General features: G+C 44.8%; 1 protein-coding gene across 1 annotated transcript; it reads right to left on the bottom strand.

Annotated features, from left to right (window-relative positions):
• Positions 1–40: 40 nt before the first annotated feature.
• LOC139368196 (kelch-like protein 11) lies at positions 41–5,718 on the bottom strand. Its single transcript, XM_071106838.1, has 2 exons — positions 5,173–5,718; positions 41–4,608 (listed from the first exon to the last, which is right to left on the bottom strand). Exons 1-2 carry the CDS (start codon positions 5,631–5,633, stop codon positions 3,024–3,026), a joined length of 2,046 nt encoding a protein of 681 aa, XP_070962939.1. The 5' UTR covers positions 5,634–5,718; the 3' UTR covers positions 41–3,023.
• Between the last annotated feature and the right edge of the window lie 17,193 nt (positions 5,719–22,911).

Raw genomic sequence — 22,911 nt, 5'->3', positions numbered from 1 at the left:
TCCCATTCCCCACTCTAAGACTCGAAAAAAATAGAGGATATTTTGCTTAGGAAATAAATATATTAAGATAACTGTTTGGAGTAAAACATTTTAGCTGATTGTTTGCATTATACATCTGACATACCAAAATAAAACATATTCAGCATCTTCACAGACAACAGATATAGGCCGCCTAACTATATGAAATATATATATTTTTTAATTGCAAATGGCGGTATTCTCAGAGCTCGTTCTGCATTTTAAAGCGAATACACACAAAGCAAAATATGTCCTTTACAACTTCAAATTACTGTACAAGAATGAGACCAGAAGGAATATGGGTTCTGGACACCTACAATAACACACAAGCTCAGATTCCCTCTGCATTTATGGAAGAGATTCACTGCTTTCACCATGATAAAGGACTTTCAGTATCAAATAAAAAAACATCCCAACTAGAGACATTTACAAAATCAACACCGACATAGTTAGATTCAGAGTAGTATACTATCCTTGGAGTGCATTTATGAATGTACATGGTAGAACATAATGATGATGAGGATCTGAATCAACAGAACTCTGGATTGTTTTACCTGAAACACGATTGTGAGGTACTGTGAATAAAAATGGTGTTGAGAAATGTAAGTCACTACGTAACACAATGTGCCTCCGGCCACAATGACCTTAAAAGGTTAAGTCTTTGACAATATAAAACACAAAGCAGGAAATACACACAATTACCTGAAAACGTTCACAATGCACCGAGTGAGTAAATACATAATTACAGCTTTTCCCATTTCCAGACAAGTTTCCAGAAAAAAAAAGTTATTAAAGCGCCAGATAACATCACGGCTTGAAGAACATTTCACACACGTCGGTATTGTAAGCACAATGGAATGCTAATAAAGTCTTTGACCTTGGTTTCAGGTTAACGAACGAGACAAATAATGACTGACAGACATTTCATTGAAGACCACCTGAGTGTGTCGTTAAACTTTCCTGTGCAAGTGGGGCAGGTATGTTACCCCAGTAGCTATAATCTGCCTTCCTGTGAGGTAGTTGAGTTCATTATTTCTAAATAGAATTACTTCCAGGTTACGCTTTGGCATTGGGGGAATTATAAAGTGAAATTGTAGCGTAAGGTCTTCACTGCCCTACCAAGCAAAAAGGCAGTAACTGCTCATTTGGTCGAAAACGAGTTAGTAATTTTTTGCTACATTAAATACATGCTTAATTATGTGGACAAGTATCCTGCCTCTTTTGTATTGTGCTCTGGAGAAAGTGGGGGTCATGTTAGCAGTAACTGCATAAGGTTGCTGTGAAACTAAGGTAAATAAAAGCAATTTTTTTCCTCAGTTCCACGCTATGAGCAGTTACTGCTTTTTTGCTTGGTAGTTCAGTTAACCACTTTTGTAAGCGGGCAAAGTAGATAGGCTTACTCAAGTGCAATTAACCGTGCTTTAGGAATGTCACAATTGAATGGAATGGAGAAAGGAGTGCTCTCAACGACTCCCGAGAAAAGGTTAATGTTAAGTTACTGTAGATATCATTTGGACCAAGTTACAGAGGACACTTGTTCCCTTAAAATTATTATTCTGCTCCACCTATAATTTTATAGCTCTCTTTTGCCAAAGAAAACAAAAAACAAAACCAGATCCAACCGGTCAAAAATAGATTGAGACTTTCCAAAATGAAGTGCTTTTTGTTCCTCTCCTATTATTTACAGTGCATATTTAAACAACACAAACAAATCTGGTGTTACGAGTCTCTTTCCAACATTCAAATGGTACAGAACACACTGAGCTATCGTAACACATATATCTAGTGCAAAACAAAGCCATGGAGGAAACAGGCCGAAGATTGTAATGAAGCAAGCGAAAGGAGTAGCCTAAAACTGAAAGGAGTAGCCTGTCTATACAATGCACTCAATAGATGTACATTAAAGCAAGTCTTTAAAAACCTTCCCCTTTGTGTGGGCCGTAGCATCTCACTAAACCCAGCACATAAAAGGTGGTCATGGGAACCATCACAGTGTCAAATGGAATGTCAGTCTTAAGGTCGAGTTCCTGGCCGACTACAAGTGTAAGTGTTGCATTGCATCAACCAATAGGTCCGTGCCACGTCATCGACTGTGCAGTCGGGCATCAGATTGCTATAGCATGTGATGTGGTTAGCAGATGTGTTAAATACCTAATCAGGAGTTGTAAGATCTGACATACATCTTATGTAGTTGGACAGGAACTCCCATTTACAATCTAGAATGGAGCCTTGCTAGCCTGGTCCCAGATCAACTCGTCAGGCATTGACAGCAACTGAGTTGGCATGATAGTACTAACAGGGTGACACTAGAGCATTGCTGCGTCAAGACTTTAAAGCAGTGTTTGCACAAACTCGGTCCTCAGGTGCACATTTTGTACTACACCACAGGAGGTTGTTGGCACTTTAATTGGGGAGGACCAGCTTGTGGTAAAGGCTGGAGTGGAATTAGTGGAATGGTATCAAATAACTCAAACAAGTTTTCCAGGTGTTTGATGCTTATTCCATCGCGCCGCTCCGGCCATTATTATGAGCCGTCCTCCCCTCAGCAGCCTCCACTGCACTACACAACCGATTCAAATAATCAACTCATCATCAAGCTTCGATTATTTGAATCAGCTGTGTAGTGCTAGGGCAAAAACCAAAATGTGCACACTTTGGGTTCATCGGGACCAAGTTTGGGAAACGCTTCTCTAAAGCATATATTAAGAGAGGATTAACAGAAGGCATATTTAAGTAAGGCCAAAAGCATACATAAATAATGTCCTTTTTACATGGCGTATCATTCCATTGTCTAGTCATACGTTTATTCAATGCCAATTGTCACATACAACTGCCACAGACACTTTCTCTCATCGACAAACCTGAGCCCAAAAAATTAAAAGCAACCCCAGAAAAAAGCGTGGCAATATCAACAAACTGCATATTAGACAGGAGGGACAGTACTGAAAGGAGAATGGGAATCGGACACTGAAAACGCTGCCGCTCGTGGGAGGACGGAATGGAGTTCAGCACTCGATCTGCGACTGCAGCTGCCTGCGCAGGGTGAGGGTGCGGCGGTGGAGCTGCTGCATCTGCTGCATGCGGTCCCGCTGCCGCGCCAGGTTCTGTGGCATAGGGTAGCGCTGGCAGCCGTACAGGAAGCGGTAGGGGATGCGTACGTGGCAGGCGGTGGCGCGGCAGCGCGGCTGGGGCATGGGCGGCAGCAGCATCCAGCGCTTCCGCTCGCCGCAGTAGCGGTAGGCCTCCTTGCGGTACTGCTTGTCCACGTCGTCGCTGTTCTTCCAGCCGCCGATCACAAACACGTCCTCGCCCAGGTAGCAGATGGCAGTGCCCTCGATGCTGGTGACCTCAGGCGGCAGGCTCTCCAGGATGTCGTCCGAGATGCGAGCACTGATCTTCTGCTTTGCGGTCTCGTCCTGCACGGCATAGCTCTTGGGGCAGCAGGAGGCAGTGTGGTAGAAGTTGGTGGGCGCCACCGCCATCTGGAACACACAGTAGTTGTCAATGAGTGGCAGGGAGTCCACCTCCTGCCACTGGTGGCTCTCGGTGTCGTAGCGCGTGGTCACAGTCTTCAGCCCGTCCTCGTTGTCCGTGTCCACGGGCGTGCGCGCCGTCACATATACATAGCGATCCTCCACGCTCACCGCCTTCACGTCGCGCAGGATCTTGGGCGCCGACTCAAGGTTGTGCCACTTGTCCTGCTCGGGCTCGTACACGCTCACGTCCTTGAAGCCCGGGCTGAAGTTGCCGTGGCCGCCGATGCTGTACAGGATGTTCTTGATGCAGGTGAGGCCGAAGGAGTGCTTGCGCGTGGTCAGGTTACTCACCTGTTCCCAGGTGTTGCGGTTGGGGTTGTAGCGCTCCACGGTCTTGGCGAAGCCCGGTTCCATGGAGCCTGCTACGTAAACGTGGGAGTCCGTGGTGGCGATGGCATGGCCATCCAGGTGGTTGTGGATGTGGGGCAAGTTGACCCAGCGGTCCTCATACACAAAGTAGCCCACGCACTCACTCAGGTAGTCGCCGCCCTCAGACACCCCGCCCACCACCATGATCACGTCCATGTTCTGTCCGAAGCGCGGCTGGAAGGCTGCCATGTGTGACGCCCAGAACTCTAGGTCGACTGACTTGAGGTTCTCAAAGCGAATGGCGTGGCCCTCCACGGCCTCAGACACCAGCTGCAGGCAGGCGGCGTTGTTGGCCACCAAGGGCTCCTTCTTGACCACCTGGGTCAGGTAGGTGGGCATGATCTGGGGAAGCCGGAGGAGACGAAACAGCTCCTCAAAGTGCTTCTCTCGCTCCTCAGCGTTGCGCTGTACCCATTTGACGATAGCGTCGAAGAGCACCTCCTCCGAGTCCACGGTGATCTCGGCGTCGGACAGCCAGTCCCGCACCAGGTGGAAGGGGAGCGTGTAGAATTCTTCGTCCTGGATGACCTTGTGGAAGTTGCGTCTGATCATGTCAGCAGCACGCAGGGCAAGCTGGTCCAGCGTGTACATGTGGGCCAGGCTGTGCACCGCTACGCAGTTAGCCAGGCTCAGCTTCTTTTTCAGGAACTCACCGCAAAAGTCTTTCAGCTGCACCAGCAGGAACCTGAAACAGTCAATGTACTAATGAAGCATCACATTTATTCAACCTTTATCAATATAGCACTCAGACTACCAGTAGTGGTTAGAGCCATATCAATGTATATATGGATCTGGTAGTGGTTATATTTTTTTTTATTTAAATAAAATCATAATAGCCTAGATATAGATCTATAATAGAGCATTGGAATTGCCAAAGCTTAGAAACTAGAATTTTCCCCAAACCAACGCATCCCACCACTTGTTCTGTTTGGTGAGCCAATCCTGCACCTGCAACGCAGCCTTCATTGCACCCAATACATTTGAAATGGGGTTGGGGCAAGTGTCTTTTCCGGCTTTGACAATTGGCTCAATGTGAAAATAAAATATCTAGCTATGTTTGCTTGTTAGGGCACAAATTGAACAACAATGAAAGGACGGCTTTAGGCATTCACTGTAATAGGAAAAATGTGTGTTTACAGTAAACCACCAATAACAAATGGCGGTTGCCTATTTTGGCGACTACTTTTAGCTATACAAACAGTAAGTTAGTGCTACCCGATAGATGGATAACTAGTGCAATCTGTATTACCTGTCAGCTAGTTCCAATACTTCGTGAACGTTGGCGGTGCTCACTCGTATTTCACCAGTGTACATGAATTGTATGACGCTTTCCACTGTCTCTGGGTCGGGCCCCGTTTCAGAGCTCCATTCTTTCATATCCACCCGCCCGGACAGCGACTCAGAAAATTGCCCACCCAGTAGAGGGGTGAAATAGTCCGTAGATGCAGCCAGAACCGAACGGTGTGCCGTGAACTCGCAACTTTGGACCCTTTCGCTGGCTGCCCCGCTACTGAAGGCCAACGTCACATCGCAGAACAACCCGGTCTTCCTCTGCTCATTCTGCCGACGAGACAGCTCTGAGCAGTGGGTTGAAGATGTAAAATCTTCGGCCTCCTCTGAATCCCCATCCCCCGCGAGTACAGTGGGTGGGCTGGTTCCACTGCCGCTGCTTCTGTTCGAATCGTCCGGGTTCGGTGCTGTGGCTGCCATATCGGCAGAATAAGGTTTAAACCTTAAAACAATGTTATGCAAAAGCCTGGGGAAGCAGTCGCACGCACATACAACGCAAGTAAACAAACACTCCAGAATGGACATGCGTAGTTGATGGCAAGCGGTATAGCGCTTTCAAGACAACTAGGAACTCGGAAAAAAAACGATGTCAGATCGTGACGTCAGTCATCTTTAGGTCAGAGAAGTCGGAGCCCTAGTGGTGCATTCAAAACAACGGGAACTCGAAAAAAACTAGGTTACATTTTTCCGACTTGGAATTCCGAGTTCGACGACCGTTCAAATAAAACATCCATGTGGCAAACTTTATTTGTCACATGCGCCGAATACAACAGGTGAAACAGTGAAATTCTTACTTACACGCCCTTAACCAACAATGCATTCTTAAGAAAATACAACAAAAAAAAGTAAGAGAGTAAGAAAAACAAATAATTAAGGAGCAGCAGTAAATACTAATAGCCGCGCTATATACAGGGGATACCGGTTCAGAGTCAATATGTCAATGTGCAGGGCACCGGTGTTGAGGTAATTATGTACATGCAGGTTGGGTTATTAAAGTGCCTATGCATAGATAATAACAGAGAGTAGCAGCAGTGTAGGGCGGGGTGAAAATAGTCTGGGGAGCCATTTGATTAGCTGTACATGAGTCTTATGGCGTGGGGGTAGAACCTGTTTAGAAGCCTCTTGGCCCTAGACTTTTCGCTCCGGTACCGCTTGCCGTGCTGGAGTCGTTGACAATTTTTAGGGCCTTCCTCTGACCCTGCCTGGTATAGAGGTCCTGGATGGCAGGAAGCTTGGCCCCGGTGATGTACTGGGCCATACTCGCTACCCTCTGTCGTGCCTTGTCGTGCCTGAGCAGTTGCCATACCAGGCAATGATGCAACCTGTCAGGATGCTCTCGATGGTGCAGCAGTAAAACCTTTTGAGAATCTGAGGACCAATTCCAAATCTTTTCCTCCTGAGGGGGAATAGGTTTTGTCGTGCCCTCTTCACGACTGTCTTGATGTGCTTGGACCATGTTAGTTTGTTGGTGATGTGGACGCCAAGGAACTTGAAGCTCTCAACCTGCTCCACTACAGCCCCGTCGATGAGAATTGGGGCGCGCTCGGTCCTCCTTTTCCTGTAGTCCACAATCATCTCCTTTGTCTTGATCACGTTGAGAGAGAGGTTGTTGTCCTTGCACCACACGGTCAGGTCTCTGACCTCCTCCCTATAGGCTCTCATCGTTGTCAGTGATCAGGCTGACACTGTTGTGTCATCAAAAAACTTAATGTTGGTGTTGGAATTGTGCCTGGCTGTGCAGTCATGAGTGAAAAGGGAGTACAAACTGAGCACGTACCCCTGAGGGTGTTGAGGATCAGCGTGGCGGATGTGTTGTTACCTACCCTTACCACCTGGGGGCGGCCCGTCAGGATGTCTAGGATCCAGTTACAGAGAGAGGTGTTTAGTCCTAGGATCCTTAGCTTAGTGATGCGCTTTGAGGCCACTATGGTGTTGAAGCCTTGCCACATCCGACGAGCGTCAGAGCCGGTGTAGTACGATTCGATCTTAGTCTTGTACGCTTTGCTTTGCTTGTTTGATGGTTTGTTGGAGGGCTTAGCGGGATTTCTTATAAGCTTCCGGGTTAGAGTCCCACTCCTTGAAAGCGGCAGCTCTGCCCTTTAGCTCGGTGCAAATGTTGCCTGTAATCCATGGCTTCTGGTTGGGGCATGCACGTACAGTCACTGTGGGGATGACGTCTTCGATGCACTTATTGATTAAGCCAGTGACTGATGTGGTGTACTCCACAATGTCATTGCAAGAATCCCAGAACATATTCCAATATGCGCTAGCATAACAGTCCTGTAGTTTAGCATCTGCTTCGTCTGACCACTTTTTTATAGACACGTTTATAGATGTCTCAAGTTTTGAGGGAGCATGCAATTGGCATGCTGACTGCAGGAATGTCCAACAGAGCTGTTGCCAGACAATGTAATGTTAATTTCATAAGCCATAAGCCACCTCCAACGTCGTTTATGTCCAACCGTCCTCACAACCGCAGACCACGTGTAACCACGCCAGCCCATCACCTCCACATCCAGCTTCTTCACCTGCGGGATCATCTGAGACCAGCCACCCGGACAGCTGATGAAACTGTGGGTTTGTACAACTGAATAATTTCTGCACAAACTGTCAGAAACGCCTCAGGGAAGCTCATCTGCGTGCTCGTTGTCCTCACCAGGGTCTAGACCTGACTGCAGTTTGGCATTGTAACTGACTTCTGTGGGCAAATGCTCACCTTCAATGAGCGTTCTTCAGGGATGAATCCCAGTTTCAACTGTACCGGGCAGATTGCAGATGCCTGCATGGCATTGTGTGGACGAGCAGTTTTCTGATGTCAATGTTGTAAACATAGTGCCCCGTGTGGCAGTGGGGTTATGGTATGGGCAGTTATAAGCTACGGACATTGAACACAACTGCATTTTATCATTGGCAATTTGAATGCACAGAGATACCGTTTCAAGATCCTGAGGCCCATTGTCGTGCCATTCATCCCTTGCCATCACCTTATGTATCAGCATGATAATGCACGACCCCATGTTGCAAGGATCTGTACACAATTCCTGGAAGGTGAAAATGTCCCAGTTCTTCCATGGCCTGCATACTCACCAGACATGTCACCCATTGAGCATGTTTGGAATGCTCTGGATCAACGTGTACGACAGTATGTTCCAGTTCCTGCCAATATCCAGCAACTTCGCACACAGCCATTGAAGAGGAGTGGGTCAACATTCCACAGGCCACAATCAACAGCCTGATCAAATCTATGTGAAGGAGATGTGTTGCGTTGCATGAAGCAAATGGTGGTCACACTAGATACTGACTGGTTTTCTGATCCATGCCCCTACCTTTTTTTTAGGTTTCTGTGACCAACAGATCTGTATCTATATTCCCACTCATATGAAATCCATAGGTTATGGCCTAATTAATTTATTTCAATTTACTATATAATCTGTAACTCAGCATGTTGTGTTTATTTTTGTTCAGTGTAGAATAGACTTCAGAATTTCACTACAGTCAAGCATCAGTCAGCTACTAAGCCTAACCTTAACCACACTGCTAGCCTATGCCTAATCTTAAATGAAGACCAAAAATAAAAATTTTGTAGGCAATTTTTACTTTGTGGCTGTGGAATCTGTCTTTGTCGTTATGGGAGATAATGGAAACCCAGTGAATGAGGTGCTTGTTGCTAGCGCTACTGTTTGCATATACATATTCAAGTTGTTGTGAAAGTGAGAACACAGATACAGCATGTCGAGATTCAATTCTACTGTAGAAATACATGTTTTTTTGTCAGTGCTATCAATTCTGTTCCACTAGAGTCCAAACATTTCCCTCCGTGACGTCAACGGGGAGTTCATGCAATTCTGCGCAGGCACACCGTCAGACAGCCCTTCTTCTTCTTCGATGGGGTTTAACGCCGGTTGGCATCCAATGTTAACGGTGCATTATCGCCACCAGTTGGGTGGGGTATTGAATAGGAAACAAAATTTTAAAAAACAGCACGGGAAAGGGGGAAAACGACATCATACAGAATTAAACATGTCAACTAAGAGAAACTCATCCCACTTCTTCAATCACAGTCCACTCCAATACACATCCCTACGCAAGCTCAAGGGCCTGTGATGGCGGAACGTTCACTGACAGGATTTCTTCCACAGCCTCGGCTGTGAAATCACAAAGACCCCAAAAAAACATTCAGCAGCGTTCACAAATGATTCACATTTTCTTAGACCTCTTCTCCGCTTGTGCTGTACAGTTGATGACCGTTGCAATAAATAATACAAATTGCACCTTTTTAACATGTAGCAATTCACTATCCCTCAGTTGTTGAGAAACCTTCACTGGTCATGGTGGCTGTACTACCATTGTTTCTTCATCGCCACTCGTTCCTTCCCATCTTCTCACCACCTCCAGATAGGAGACACGCTGGACACTCCTTGCCACCTCATTCTCCTTCACACGAACAGGGCACTCCAGGAATTCAGGCGCATGTTCACCTCCACAGTTGCAGCATTTCACTTAATCTGGCGTACGATACTCTTCCCCTCTGCACACACTTGACACATGGCCAAATCTTTTGCATTTATGACACTGAAGGGGCTTGTGCACAAAAGCTCTCACAGGGTATCTCATGAATCCTAACTTTATATGAGAAGGTAAGAGACTCTCCGTCAACAGTAGCATGGATGAAGTTAATTCATTTTCTCCGTCCAACATACAGGTCAGTCGACGTGCACCAACCACTCCATCGATGCCTTCAGTAATATCCTCTGACGTTATTTCTTGAGCCGCCCCAGAAATAACCCCCTTGATAGGCAATTTGCTAGTCTAGTAGTTTCCTATGTTCCACCACAGCTTTACTTCTCCTGTTTCCCCTTTTTCTTCGCCACTGTAACCCACTCGTTCTCACTTTCTGTGCTATTAGCTTCACCCGACTCACCATCGCCTCATCGGACAGCCCTGTTTGTCTAGCACACTTCTAGAGTATGGCGCATGAGATTAAAGGCGCACGCATACTAGGTTCGGTTTGCTCCTAGCAGATGCTAAGCGGAATGTCTGTGCCTGGCATACTCCTTTAAAAGACCTTTGCTGAAAAACTGGAAAAAAAAGCATCAATATTACTGTCTGTCTTGAGACGCCTTAGCAGCAACATACCCAGTATGCACTTCCTCAAAATAGTCCAAATTAATCTAAATTAAATCAAGACGCCTGTAACAAACTGACAGTCTTAACCGCACAATTTTTACATCTAACTAATAACCTTTTCAGACATATGGAATGTGCCGCCTTGAAAGTGCCTTGGCTACGGCATGTTTATTTGTCTGTAAGAGTACAATGTGTCTTTTTAAATAATGACTGGGATCCAACTGAAGTTATTATCTGAGACTGGACATACTTTTGATTTAGCATTGTTCCTTGCTCAAGCAATGGACACTGCCCACAAGGATGTCAAAGAAATCCCAGGGAAAATGTGTGGACAGGGCTAATGTGACTTGGAAACAAGCGACAGGCCAGGGAAGTGTGCACAAGCTAGGCATACGTCAGAGAGAGAAACCAGCATGAGGTGAGTACTTGAAAGTATGTTGCAGATGTCAAGGTGATCACATGGCAAGTGAGTGCTGTTTTCAGGATGAAAAGTGCCAGAAGTGTGGCAAAAAAAGGACATATAAAACGAGCCTGTAGGGTTAAATCCCCTGCAGAAAGGTCCAGACAAAAAAGGGGAGGGAAGCAAAAGCAAGAAAAAGGAGCAAAAAAAAATGGATGAGACACATCACATCAGTGGGGAAGCTGAACAAAACAAAGAGGTAGAAGAGGAAGAGGAAGAAGAGGATACATTTACAATGTACAGCATGTCAGATAACATACCAAAAGTGGCGAGTTTGATGTGGATACAGGGTGCAGTGTAACCATGATCAACAGAGTTGTGGGACAGTGCAAAAGTTCCAGACTTAATGACTTGTTCTGTGCATCTCAAAACGTACACAGGTGAGAGGCTAGACCCAATAGGGGCAGCTAATGTAACTGTGCAGCACAGAGACACAGTGACTCAGCTACCTGTAGTAGTCGTATCAGGCACCGGACCCAAGCTGCTACGTCAGGGCTGGATAAAATAAATGAAAGTAGACTGGGGAACAGTAAATCAGATTGATGAGGGTCAACAGTGGACTGGAAGAGGTGTTGACAAAGCATGAGAATGTGTTCAAAGAGGAACCTGGAACATTGAACGTCTCCCCAGCTAAAATCTATGTCGGCACGAAGGACAATGTCTTACAAACCAACACATGTGCCTTATGCCATGAAGTCAGAGGCAGAGATTGACCGTCTCTTGAAAGAGAACATTATCGAACCAGTCAAATTCTCAGAATGGGCAGCTCCCATAGTGCCTGTTTTGAAACCTAACAATTTTGTGAGAATCTGTGGGCATTACAAACTGACTGTTAACAGACTATCCTCGTCCGAGCAGTATCCAGTTCCAGAAACAGAGGATCTATTTGCAAATCTGGCTGGTGGACAGAAGTTCACAAAGTTAGATATGAGCCATGCATATCAACAGGTCACTCTGGATGAGGAATCTAAGATGTATTGTACAGTAAACACACAAGGGGTTGTTTCTGTATAAACGTTGACCTTTTGGTGTCTCCAGCAGTCCTGCTATTTTTCAGAGGACCATTGAGGGCGTACTTCAAGGGATTCCATATGTTGCCATTTCCTTTGATGACATCCTGGTGACGGGGAGGAATGACCAGGAGCATCTGAGCACGATGACTGAGGCACTACGGGGATTGGAGAGTGCGGGCCTGGCGTCTCAAGCGTAGGAAGTGTACCTTCATGGGGAACGTGACAGTGTTCCTAGGACACAGAGTGAATGCCATGGGTGTCCATCCGATCAATGACGAGGTACAAGCAATCCAGCACGCACCTGCTTCTAAAAAATGGGACTGAGTTTAAAACCTTACCTGGGACTGATAAACTATTATAACAGGTTCTTGCCAAACGTGTCAAGTGTTAGCACCTCTTCTTACACTGCTGCGTAAAGAGACAAAGTGGCAGCGGGGATAGAGCAGGAAGGACTTTGTTTGTAGAATCAAAGAAACTGATGCAGTCATCGGTTGTGTTGGTTCACTTCGATACTCTTGTGTGATGCGTCACCCTACAGGGTAGGGGCAGATCTGTCATACCGTATGCAGGACGGAACTGAGAGACCAATAGGGTTGATGTCGAGAACTCTTAACCCAGCAGAACATAACTATTCCCAATTAGACAAAGAGGGGTTAGCAGTAATGTTTGGGGTTCAGAGGTTCCACAAATACATATATGTCAGGAGGTTTACCGTATGTACAGATCATAAACCTTGACTGTCTCTTTTCAATTAAATGAAGGCAATTCCACAGATGTTGTCAGCGAGAATCCAGAGGTGGAGAGTGACGTGGAGGGCTTACGAGCATGGCCTCGTTTTCAAGGCAGGAAAGTACCATGGGAATGCAGATGCCTTGAGCCGTCTTCCACTGCCATACACGCCCATTATAAACAGCTCAAGAGGACAGAGTGCTGATGTCCGTGGACACAGACACGGCACTCGTCACTGCAGAGTAAGTGATATCCTGGACAGGTAAAGAGACGATACTGTCTAGAGTTAGAGAACATGTGGTAAGGGGATGGCCACAACAAACAGAAGGGACTCAATTCACACCAGTGTCAGGAAAACCAATGTCAGGAAAACAGAGTTGAGCGTACAGGGTAGTTGCGTTTTGTGGGGAGCACCAGTGATTGTCAGGCTATCCTACAGCAGCTACGTCAGGGTCACCCTAGGGTCTCATGTATGAAAGCGTTGGCTAGGAGTTACTTATGGTGGCCACAACTAGATCAGGAGATCTAGTCAAGACATGTAACACGTGTCAGGAACACAGAAAGGCACTAGTAGCAGCTCCACTCCACCCTAGGGAGTTTACAGTGAAAACCTGGAGAATATTGCACATAGATTACGCAGGGCCATTCGTGGGGGAAATGTTCCTGATAATCATTGATGCACATTCCAAATGGATGGATGTGTGTCCTGTTAGTTCTGCTTCATCCACTACTATAGACGGGCTACGACCAAGCTTTAACAACCAAGGGATACCTGAGATGGCGTGGAGCGACAATGCAACCTGTTTCGTGAGTACAGAAACACAATAATTATTCAGAAACAACGGTATCGCTGCTCCACATCATCCATCTTCAAATGGACTGGCGGAATGCGCAGTAGAGACATTTGAAGAAATTATGAAAGATGCAGAAAGGAGCATATCAGCAAAGGTGTCACGTGTTCTGTTCAGCTACAGAATAAGACCTCAAATCCACAACAGGACTTTCTCCGGCTGAGTTGTTATTAGGTCATAGACTACGCTCCACGCTGGACCTATTCTATCCAGACCTGAAAAGGAAAGTTGAACGCAAACAAAACAAACAGAAAGAGAACCGTGACAAACATGCCAAGGGCTGTAGTTTTGGAAAGGGGGACCCTGTCCTTACCGGAAATTTCAGTCATGGGCCAAAATGGCTTCCTGGATTCATAGACTCAGTGACTGGTCCTGTTTCCTACAAGGTAATGTTGGGAGATATGTTGATCAGATTCTTGCCAGACGGGATGGAACAACAAGTGAGTTACCAGTTGTGATGGCGAAGGACAGGCTGTTCTCTAGCTATCCAAGTGGTTCTGTGGTGTACGTTCCAGAGACTGTAACAAAGGAAAAAGTTGACCAAGAGAAAAACCCAGAGTCAGATACTCTGAAACCCGGCTTAGAACCAGCTGGTGGATTTTCCACCGTTGAGACTACCCCTAGTGTTCGTCGTTCACAGGGGCATGCAAAGCTTCCAAGCCGCTTAAAATACTTTGAACTCTGAACAAGAGAAAAAAATAGAACTGTGACAAACTGTTTTTAAAAGACAAAAGACTCACAGGAAAAGAGACTCAAGAGTTAAATACTTAGTTACCCAAGCATGTGAAAAAATAAATGATTGTGAACATGTGAAATGTTATGTTTATTGTTTACACTGACTTGTTTAGATCGTAGAGTACATAAGTTTATAAGGATGTTTCCGTTAAAGTAACTTTATTTCATAATTAGTACATTTATTTTTACTGCTCTATTTACGCTGGTAAAATGTATACCCGTGGTATACGCTCAGATATACCACGGCTGTCAGGCCTCAAACCACCCAGTGTATAATGAAATCTTAAGAGGGGTGGAATGTGGTAATGTGGTATTAACGTCATTACACACCACCAGGTGATATAGCACTGGAGTACCGTTCGGTAACATTGTTTGAGTATTGGAATGTACCCCGATGCACACGTGGAGTGCAGCTGCCTGCCTGTTACACCATGCTCCTAGTTAGTAATAAAGTGATCAGTTCATAAAGAGCTACTCCCTCACTGCTTCCAAGGCATGAAGAGCTCCATGGGTTAATAACCACATTTGGTCATAATATATGGGCAAACCACTGACGGAGAAGCATGCAACAAGCTTTAGCGCATTCGGTGCAAGCATGCAATTACTCTCACTGCCACCGGTGTCAAACATAGTGCCAAAAATCCAAATGACAAATCGTACATTTCTCAATCTCACTGCCTCAAGTCCCCAACAGAACATGGACTAGTGTACTCTACCTGCTACTGCATAGTCATGCGCTAAGAAACAAAATAATTCTGCCACGACAATTAAATTACTCTTCTCGATATCTCACCTCTTGTTCACTTTATTTTTCCGCCCCCTTCATTTCAATGTCTTTGTCCTTAGTTGCCATCTCTTCCTTCACCCAGTCACGGTGCCATTTGTCTCATCCTTCACTCTTTCTTTTAGTCAATGGCATCGAGCCCTTTGGTCAGCCGAGACCCCTCTAAGCTATTAGACTAAGAAAACAAGGGGGAGAATGTCATTATTCACTTAATGGTGAGGAATAATTGTTGACTCCTGTAACGTGTACGCTAGGAGTCAGGAAGCAAGTTCAGGGAGTGTACTTAATTAATAAATTAACACGGAATAAAAACAAGAAACAAGGGTAGCATACAGACATGAACACTGGAATAGAAACAACACCTAGGGAAAGAACCGAAGGGAGTGACATATACAGGGAAGGTAACCAGGCAGGTGATGGCGTCCAGGTGAGTCTGATGAGGTGCTAGTGCACGTAACGATAGTGACAGGTGTGCGTAATAATGAGCAGCCTGGTGACCTTGAGCGCCAGACCCTGACGCGGGGCTACAGCCGCAGGACACCGAGGGACCAGGCCGGGGACCAGGCCGGTCTCTTCTGCTGAGGTGCCGCAGCCTGACGAGCCGGCTGAGGCACCCCCAATAGCGAGCGACACCTGGACTCAAAATTGCCTACACTAACCCCCCAAAAATTCAACACTCCCTGATGCTTCCTTTTGGTGAGGCGTTATTCTGTAACGTGTAAGCTGGAAGTCGGGAAGCAAGTTCAAGGAGTGTATTTAATAAATAAACATAGCCGAAACACAGGTAGCATACAGACATGAACACTGAAATAGAAACAACGCCTAGAGAAAAAACCAAAGAGAGTGACTTATATAGGGAAAGTAATCAGGCAGGTGATGGAGTCCAGGTGAGTCTGATGAGGCGCTGGTGCGCGTAACGATGGTGACAGGTGTGTGTAATAATGAGTAGCCTGGTGACTTTGAGCGCCGGGCGAGGGAGTATACGTGATAGACTCCATGATTGTGGTTTACCTGATACTTCACTCAAAATGTATATCATAATAACGTAAGCCACAACTGTGGTGGGATCTCCTTCTACAATTGTGTAGAAGGAGGAAACACAAACATAACGTCTTAATTGGGCCACCAGAACACCTTCAATGCCAGGGTTGGGGTCAATTCCATTTCAATTCCAGTAAATAAAGTAAACCAAATTTTACTCTTTAAAAAGCACTGAAGAGAATGGGAATTCAAATCAGAATTTCAGTGCACTTCCTGAATTGACTGGAATTGAAATGGAATTGACCTCCACCCTCTTAAATTCACCTTGGCATAGATTATACAAGTGTCTGGAACTCTATTGGAGGGATGTGGCACCATTCCTCCACGAGAAGTCCCACCATTTGGTGTTTTGTTGATGGTGGTGTAAAACGCTGTCTCAGGCACTGCTTTAGAATCTCCCATAAGTGTACAAGCCCCCTAAGCTCCTTTGAGACCCCTCTTTCAAAGTCACCGAGATCTCCTCTTCCAGCCGTGGTAGCCAAAATAATAGGCCGTTGGACATTTTTATACATGACCCTAAGCATGGGACGTTAATTGCTTAATTAACTCAGGACCAACACCTTTGTTGAAGCACCTGATTTCAATATACTTTGTATCCCTCGTTTACTCAAGTGTTTCCTTTATTTTGGCAGTTATTGTACCTGTATGTTTTGCTGTGTTTTGCATTTTTGTTCATTTTCTATTTGTTGTGTGTTTGGGAGTGTCCGGTTTCCCTGGGATATGTGCTGTCACAATGCATATGATGCACCCATCTGTAGGCCAATTTAGAAACGGTCAAATTAGTCCATGAGCCAGACCCCCAAATGTTGACCGTTGGGCTCACACGGGCTGAAAATATCTCTGTGATATATATTTTTTGAATTACTTCAGTACACATAATTGTATCTGCTTCCACGCCATTATGTGATGTTATGAAAATGCATCATAATGGCTGCATCATAATGCTTTTGGTTAAAAAAATCTCAAACTATATGGCTCTGCAAAACGGTTGTTGGAGGTGTCCACTCACATATCAACAACTGCATATCTCAAGGCCCGCTGCCCTTCTGTCTCTTCTGTCTTTCTGTGAGGCTCAGCAGGGACTTTGTTGAGGTTCTACATGATTGGAGAGACACGTTGTTGTCCATTATAATACAACAACTTTGAACACTGAAGGATTAGGAATTCAACGGAAACCTACTGATAAAGGACATTACATCACAGCAATGGCAGAGACATGCTCACCACAGTCCACATACTCCACACCCCCAACCATGAACTTACAGTGAGCTGTTGGGAGCACTTCTCCACTCTCTACTGCTCCATGGTTGCCCACAGCTCCACCATATTCTCCTTCATCTCCCTGCAGTGCTCAATCATCACCTGGACCATGTTGACCAACTCCATCTACCCTTTCCTCCATGGTTCTCCCCTGGACCTCCAGGCTCTCTCTAATCCTCCATCACCCTTGGCGACTCCTCCCTGGCCTTGGTCCACAAGTTCCTGGTGGTTGGGGGGGCTGAGGTTTCTCTGCTCCTGGATTGAAACATTTATAACAGGGTTCGAGGGTCACCCAAAACATTTAGTTTGGCCTGCCAGAGGCTTCCAGGATGATATTAGCCTACACTAATGTTCAAAAGTTTGGGGTCACTGAGAAATGTCCTTGTTTTCCATGAAAACATACAAGAAATGAGTTGCAAAATGAATAGGAAATATAGTCAAGACGTTGACAAGGTTATAAATAATGATTTTTTGTTTAAATAATAATTGTGTCCTTCAAACTTTGCTTTCGTCAAAAATCCTCCATTTGCAGCAATTACAGCCTTGCAGACCTTTGGCATTCTAGTTGGCAATTTGTTGAGGTAATCTGAAGAGATTTCTCCCCATGCTTCCTGAAGCACCTCCCACAAGTTGGATAGGCTTGATGGGCACTTCTTACATACTGTTAGCAGTTGACGTTATTCTTTAATAACACAGACCCCAAAGCAAATCAGGGGGAGGAAAATAGGTTTATTCAAATAGGACAAATCGTGCTTGGAAGTAGATGGTCATTATCCCCTGTCCTCAGTGATGCACTCCAGTGATTCTCTCCTGTGGTTCTCCACTGTGATTATCTCCCAAGAACGAAGGGACAGGATCTAGTTTTATAACCCAGCCCTAGCCTGTGGTTGACCAATTAGAAGTCATTGCGGTACAACTGGGCCAATGGCCAAATAACAAGTATCCTATTTCAGGCTCACTGTATAGACAAATTCCTCCCATGTCTCTGATCCGTTGATAAATAATTCCCTGTTACAGAAAAAACACTATTTCCATTGATCGTTAATTATATTGACTTTTCGTCCTCTTGACCTCTCGTACTCTGTCTCTGCATTGTGTATTTATCTTCAAAATATTCTTATAGTACCATACGGTCAAGCTGCTCCCACAACAGATCGATAGGGTTGAGATCCAGTGACTGTGCTGGCCACTCCATTATAGACAGAATACCAGCGGACTGCTTCATCCCTAAATAGTTCTTGCATAGTTTGGAGCTGTGCATTGGGTCATTGTTCTGTTGTAGGAAGAAATTGGCTCCATTTGGGCCGTTCACAGGGTATGGTATGGCGTTGCAATATGGAGTGATAGCCTTCCTTCTTTAAGATCCCTTTACCTTGTACGAATCTCCCACTTTACAACCACCAAAGCACCCCCAGACCATCACATTGCCTCCACCATGCTTGACAGATGGCATCAAGCACTCCTCCATCATCTTTTCATTTTTTCTGCGTCTCACGAATGTTCTTCTTTGTGATCCGAACACCTCAAACTTAGATTGGAAAAAAGTGTTATGGACAGCCCAATCTTCTTCTGTCCAGTGTCTGTGTTCTTTTGCCCATCTTAATCTTTTCTTTTTATTGGCCAGTCTGAGATGTGGCTTTTTCTTTGCAACGCTGCCTAGAAGGCCAGCATCCCAGAGTTGCCTGTTCACTGTTGACGTTGAGACTGGTGTTTTGCGGGTACTATTTCATGAAACTGCCAGTTGAGGACTTGTGGGGCATCTGTTTCTCAAACTAGACGCTCTAATGTACTTGTCCTCTTGCTCAGTTGTGCACCGGGGCTTCCCACTCCTCTTTCTATTCTGGTTAGAGACGGTTTTTGCTGTTCTGTGAAGGGAGTAGTACACAGCGTTGTACGAGGTCTTCAGTTTCTTAACAATTTCTTGCATGGAATAGCCTTCATTTCTCAGAACAAGAATAGACTGACGAGTTTCAGAAGAAAGTTATTTGTTTCTGGAAATGTTGAGCCTGTAATCAAACCCACAAATGCTGATGCTCCAGGTACTCAACTAGTCTAAAGAAGGACAGTTTTATTGCTTATTTAATCAGTACAACAGTTTTCAGCTGTGCTAACATAATTGCAAAAGGGGTTTCTAATCATCAATTAGCTTTTTAAAATTATCAACTTGGATTAGCTAACACAACGTGCCTTTGGAACACAGGTGTGATGGTTGCTGATAATGGGCCTCTGTACACCTATGTAGACATTCCATAAAAAATCTGCCGTTTCCAGCTACAATAGTCATTTACAACATTAACAATGTCTATACTGAATTTCTGATCAATTTGATGTTATTTTAATGGACAACAAACAAGCTGTTCTTTAAAAAACAAGGACATTTCTAAGTGACCCCAAAACTTTGAATGGTAGTGTATTTATTGATCAACAGATTTTTGGGGAGTCTTTTTGGCCCGTGGCTCAATACTGATATTATATTTTGGTCCAGGAGGTTTCACCACGTTAGGTTTACAAATCATAGGAACGCTGCAATGTTATGTTACAGTAACCCCCTGGCATATGGTGAATCCAATCATAAAACATAACATCAGTTTACCTGTTGCTGAAGGTCACCAGTAGATCTTGGCTCCTCAGTTGGCTCATGACATTCATCAATCATCTGAAAGCAGCACAAAGCAACTCAAAATTGGAAAATGATAATGCTACAGACGTTCAGCTGTTCATACAACATACTGTAGATACTTTTAGATAAATATTGTTTAGAAAATCTTTATTCCACTTCAGTAATGTTAAAGGGGAAATCTGCAGTTCAAACAGTAACAAAGCTTTCACCCTGCCGCTGTTTTGGTAAAAAGCTGAGGGATGGGGCTAAAGAAATTAACCACTCTCAAATTCATAAACAGAGCTATGGATGCAAGGAATGACCATCCATGATATCAAAAGTATATTTTTAACCATGTTATACAGAGCTTGTATACAATTACATTCATATCAAATCTAATTGTATTTGTCACATGCACCGAATGCAACAGGTGTAGACTTTACCGTGAAAGCTTACTTACAAACAACACTGAGTTTTAAGAAATTAGAATTAAGAAAACTATTTACTAAATTAACAAAAAGTAACACAATAAAATAACAATAATGAGACTATTCACAAGGGGGTACCGGTACAGAGTCAATGTGCGGGGGTACAGGTTAGTCGAGGAAATTTGTACATGTAGGTAGGAGAATAGAGACTATGCATAGATAATAAACAGCAAGTAACAGCTGTTTAGTAGCAGCATTTGATTAATTGTTCAGCAGTCTTATGGCTTCGGGGTAGAAGCTGTTAAAACTTCTTAGGGCTAGGCATCCTGCTAGCGGGACAACTTCCGGTGAAACTGGAGGGCACGCAATTCAAATAAATAATCATAACAATTATGGATATTAAACATTTAGGTACATACAAGTGTCTTACATTGGCTGAAAGCTTAAATTGTTGTTAATATAACTGCACTGTCTGATTTACAGTAGCTATTACAGCGAAAACATGCCATGCGGTTGTTTGAGGACGGCGCCCCACGTCAAAATATTTTTCCACTGTCACAAGTTTCATAAATTCACAAATAGCGATTAAATATCCACTTACTTTTTGAAAACCTTCCTCTGATTTGTCATCCAAAGGGTCCCAGCTATAACATGTAGTGTCGTTTTGTTAGATAAAATCCTTCTTTATATCCCAAAAAGTCTTTAGTTGGCGCAATCGATTTGAGTAATCCACTCATTCAACATGCAGAGAAAGGAATCCAAAACTCTACCCCTAAACTTTGTTTCAACAAGTCAAAATACATTTCTATATACTCCTCAGATACCCTAAAATGTAATCAAACTATAATAATTCTTACGGAGAGAAGTATGTTCAATAGGAAACCCATTTTAGCAGGTGTGTCTTGTCTTCATGGCACGCCCAAACATGAATTTCCAAGACTGTGTCCCTGTACTAAAACTGATATTTCTTATTTGTTTTGGAAGTTACAAGCCTGAAACCTTGAATATAGACTGCTGACACCCTGTGGAAGCCATATGAATTGCATCCTGGGAGCTAGAATTCAGTATGCCCCTATACTTTGCATTGTAAGACCATGGTCTCTCTCAAAAAAATCTGGTTGGTTTTTCTTTGGATTTTCTCCTACCATATCTATTGTGTTATAGTCTCCTACATTATTTTAACATTTATACAAACTTCAGTGTTTTCTTTCCAATGGTACCAATTATATGCATATCCTGGCTTCAGGGCCTGAGCAACAGGCAGTTTACTTTGGGCAAGTCAGTCAGAAATTGAGAAAAAAGGGGCCTAGCCCTAAGAAGACCCTTTTTGACCTAGACTTGGCACTCCGGTACCGCTTGCTGTGCGGTAGCAGAGATAACAGTTTATGACTTGGGTGACTGGAGTCTGACAATTTTTTGGGCCTTCCTCTGACACTGCCTAGTATATAGGTCATGGATGGCAGGAAGCTTGGCCCCAGTGATGTACTGGGCCGTACGCACTACCCTCTACGGTCAAATGCAGAGCAGTTGCCATTCCAGGCGGTGATGCAACCAGTCAGGATGCTAGATGGTGCAGCTGTAGAACTTTTTGAGGATCTGGGGACCCATGCCAAGTCTTTACAGTCTCCTGAGGGGGAAAAGGCATTGTCGTGCCCTTTTCACAACTTTCTTTGTGTGGTTAGAGTGTTTTGCCAGTAAGGTTGCTAGATCAAATCCCTGAGCAGAAAGGCAAACATCTGTCGTTCTGCCCCTGAACAAGGCAGTTAACCCACTGTTCCTGGCTGTTATTGTAAATAAGAAGTTGTTCTTATGGGGGCCTCCCGGGTGGCGCAGTGGTTAAGGGCGCTGTACTGCAGCGCCAGCTGTGCCATCAGAGTCCCTGGGTTCGCGCCCAGGCTCTGTCGGGACCCGTGGGGCGACGCACAATTGGCCTAGCGTCGCCCGGGTTAGGGAGGGCTTGGTCGGTAGGGGTGTCCTTGTCTCATCTCGCACCAGCGACTCCTGTGGCGGGCTGGGCGCAGTGTGCGCTAACCAAGGTGGCCAGGTGCACGGTGTTTCCTCCGGCGCATTTATTTTAGCTAGTCAAGTTTTTTTTTTAATGATTTTTTTTGTTGTTTAATTTTACCCCTTTTTTCTCCCCAATTTTGTGGTATCCAATCTTGTCTCATCTACAACTCCCGTACGGGCTCGGGAGAGACGAAGGTTGAAAGTCATGCGTCCTCCGATACACAACCCAACCAAGCCGCACTGCTTCTTAACACAGCACGCAGTCGCTGGTGCGCGATGAGACAAGGACACCCCTACCGACCAAGCCCTCCCTAACCCGGGCGACGCTAGGCCAATTGTGCGTCGCCCCACGGACCTCCCGGCTGGCTTCCGGGTTGGATGCGTGCTGTGTTAAGAAGCAATGCGGCTTGGTTGGGTTGTGTATCGGAGGACGCATGACTTTCGTCTCTCCCGAGGCCGTACGGGAGTTGTAGCGATGAGACAAGATAGTAGCTACTACAACAATTGGATACCACGAAATTGGGGAGAAAAAGGGGTAAAATTCAACAAAAAAAAATCATTAAAAAAAATAATAAAAGAAGTTGTTCTTAACTGACTTTCCTAGTTAAATAAAAAAAAAATATATATATATATATATGTTTAGAGTTAGGGGTGCTGGGTGGGA

Source organism: Oncorhynchus clarkii, chromosome 16 (assembly GCF_045791955.1).
Source record: "Oncorhynchus clarkii lewisi isolate Uvic-CL-2024 chromosome 16, UVic_Ocla_1.0, whole genome shotgun sequence".
In the NCBI taxonomy this organism is placed as follows: Eukaryota; Metazoa; Chordata; class Actinopteri; order Salmoniformes; family Salmonidae; genus Oncorhynchus; species Oncorhynchus clarkii.
Note: the sequence above shows the minus strand (reverse complement) of the source record. Positions and strands in the feature narration are given on the sequence as shown.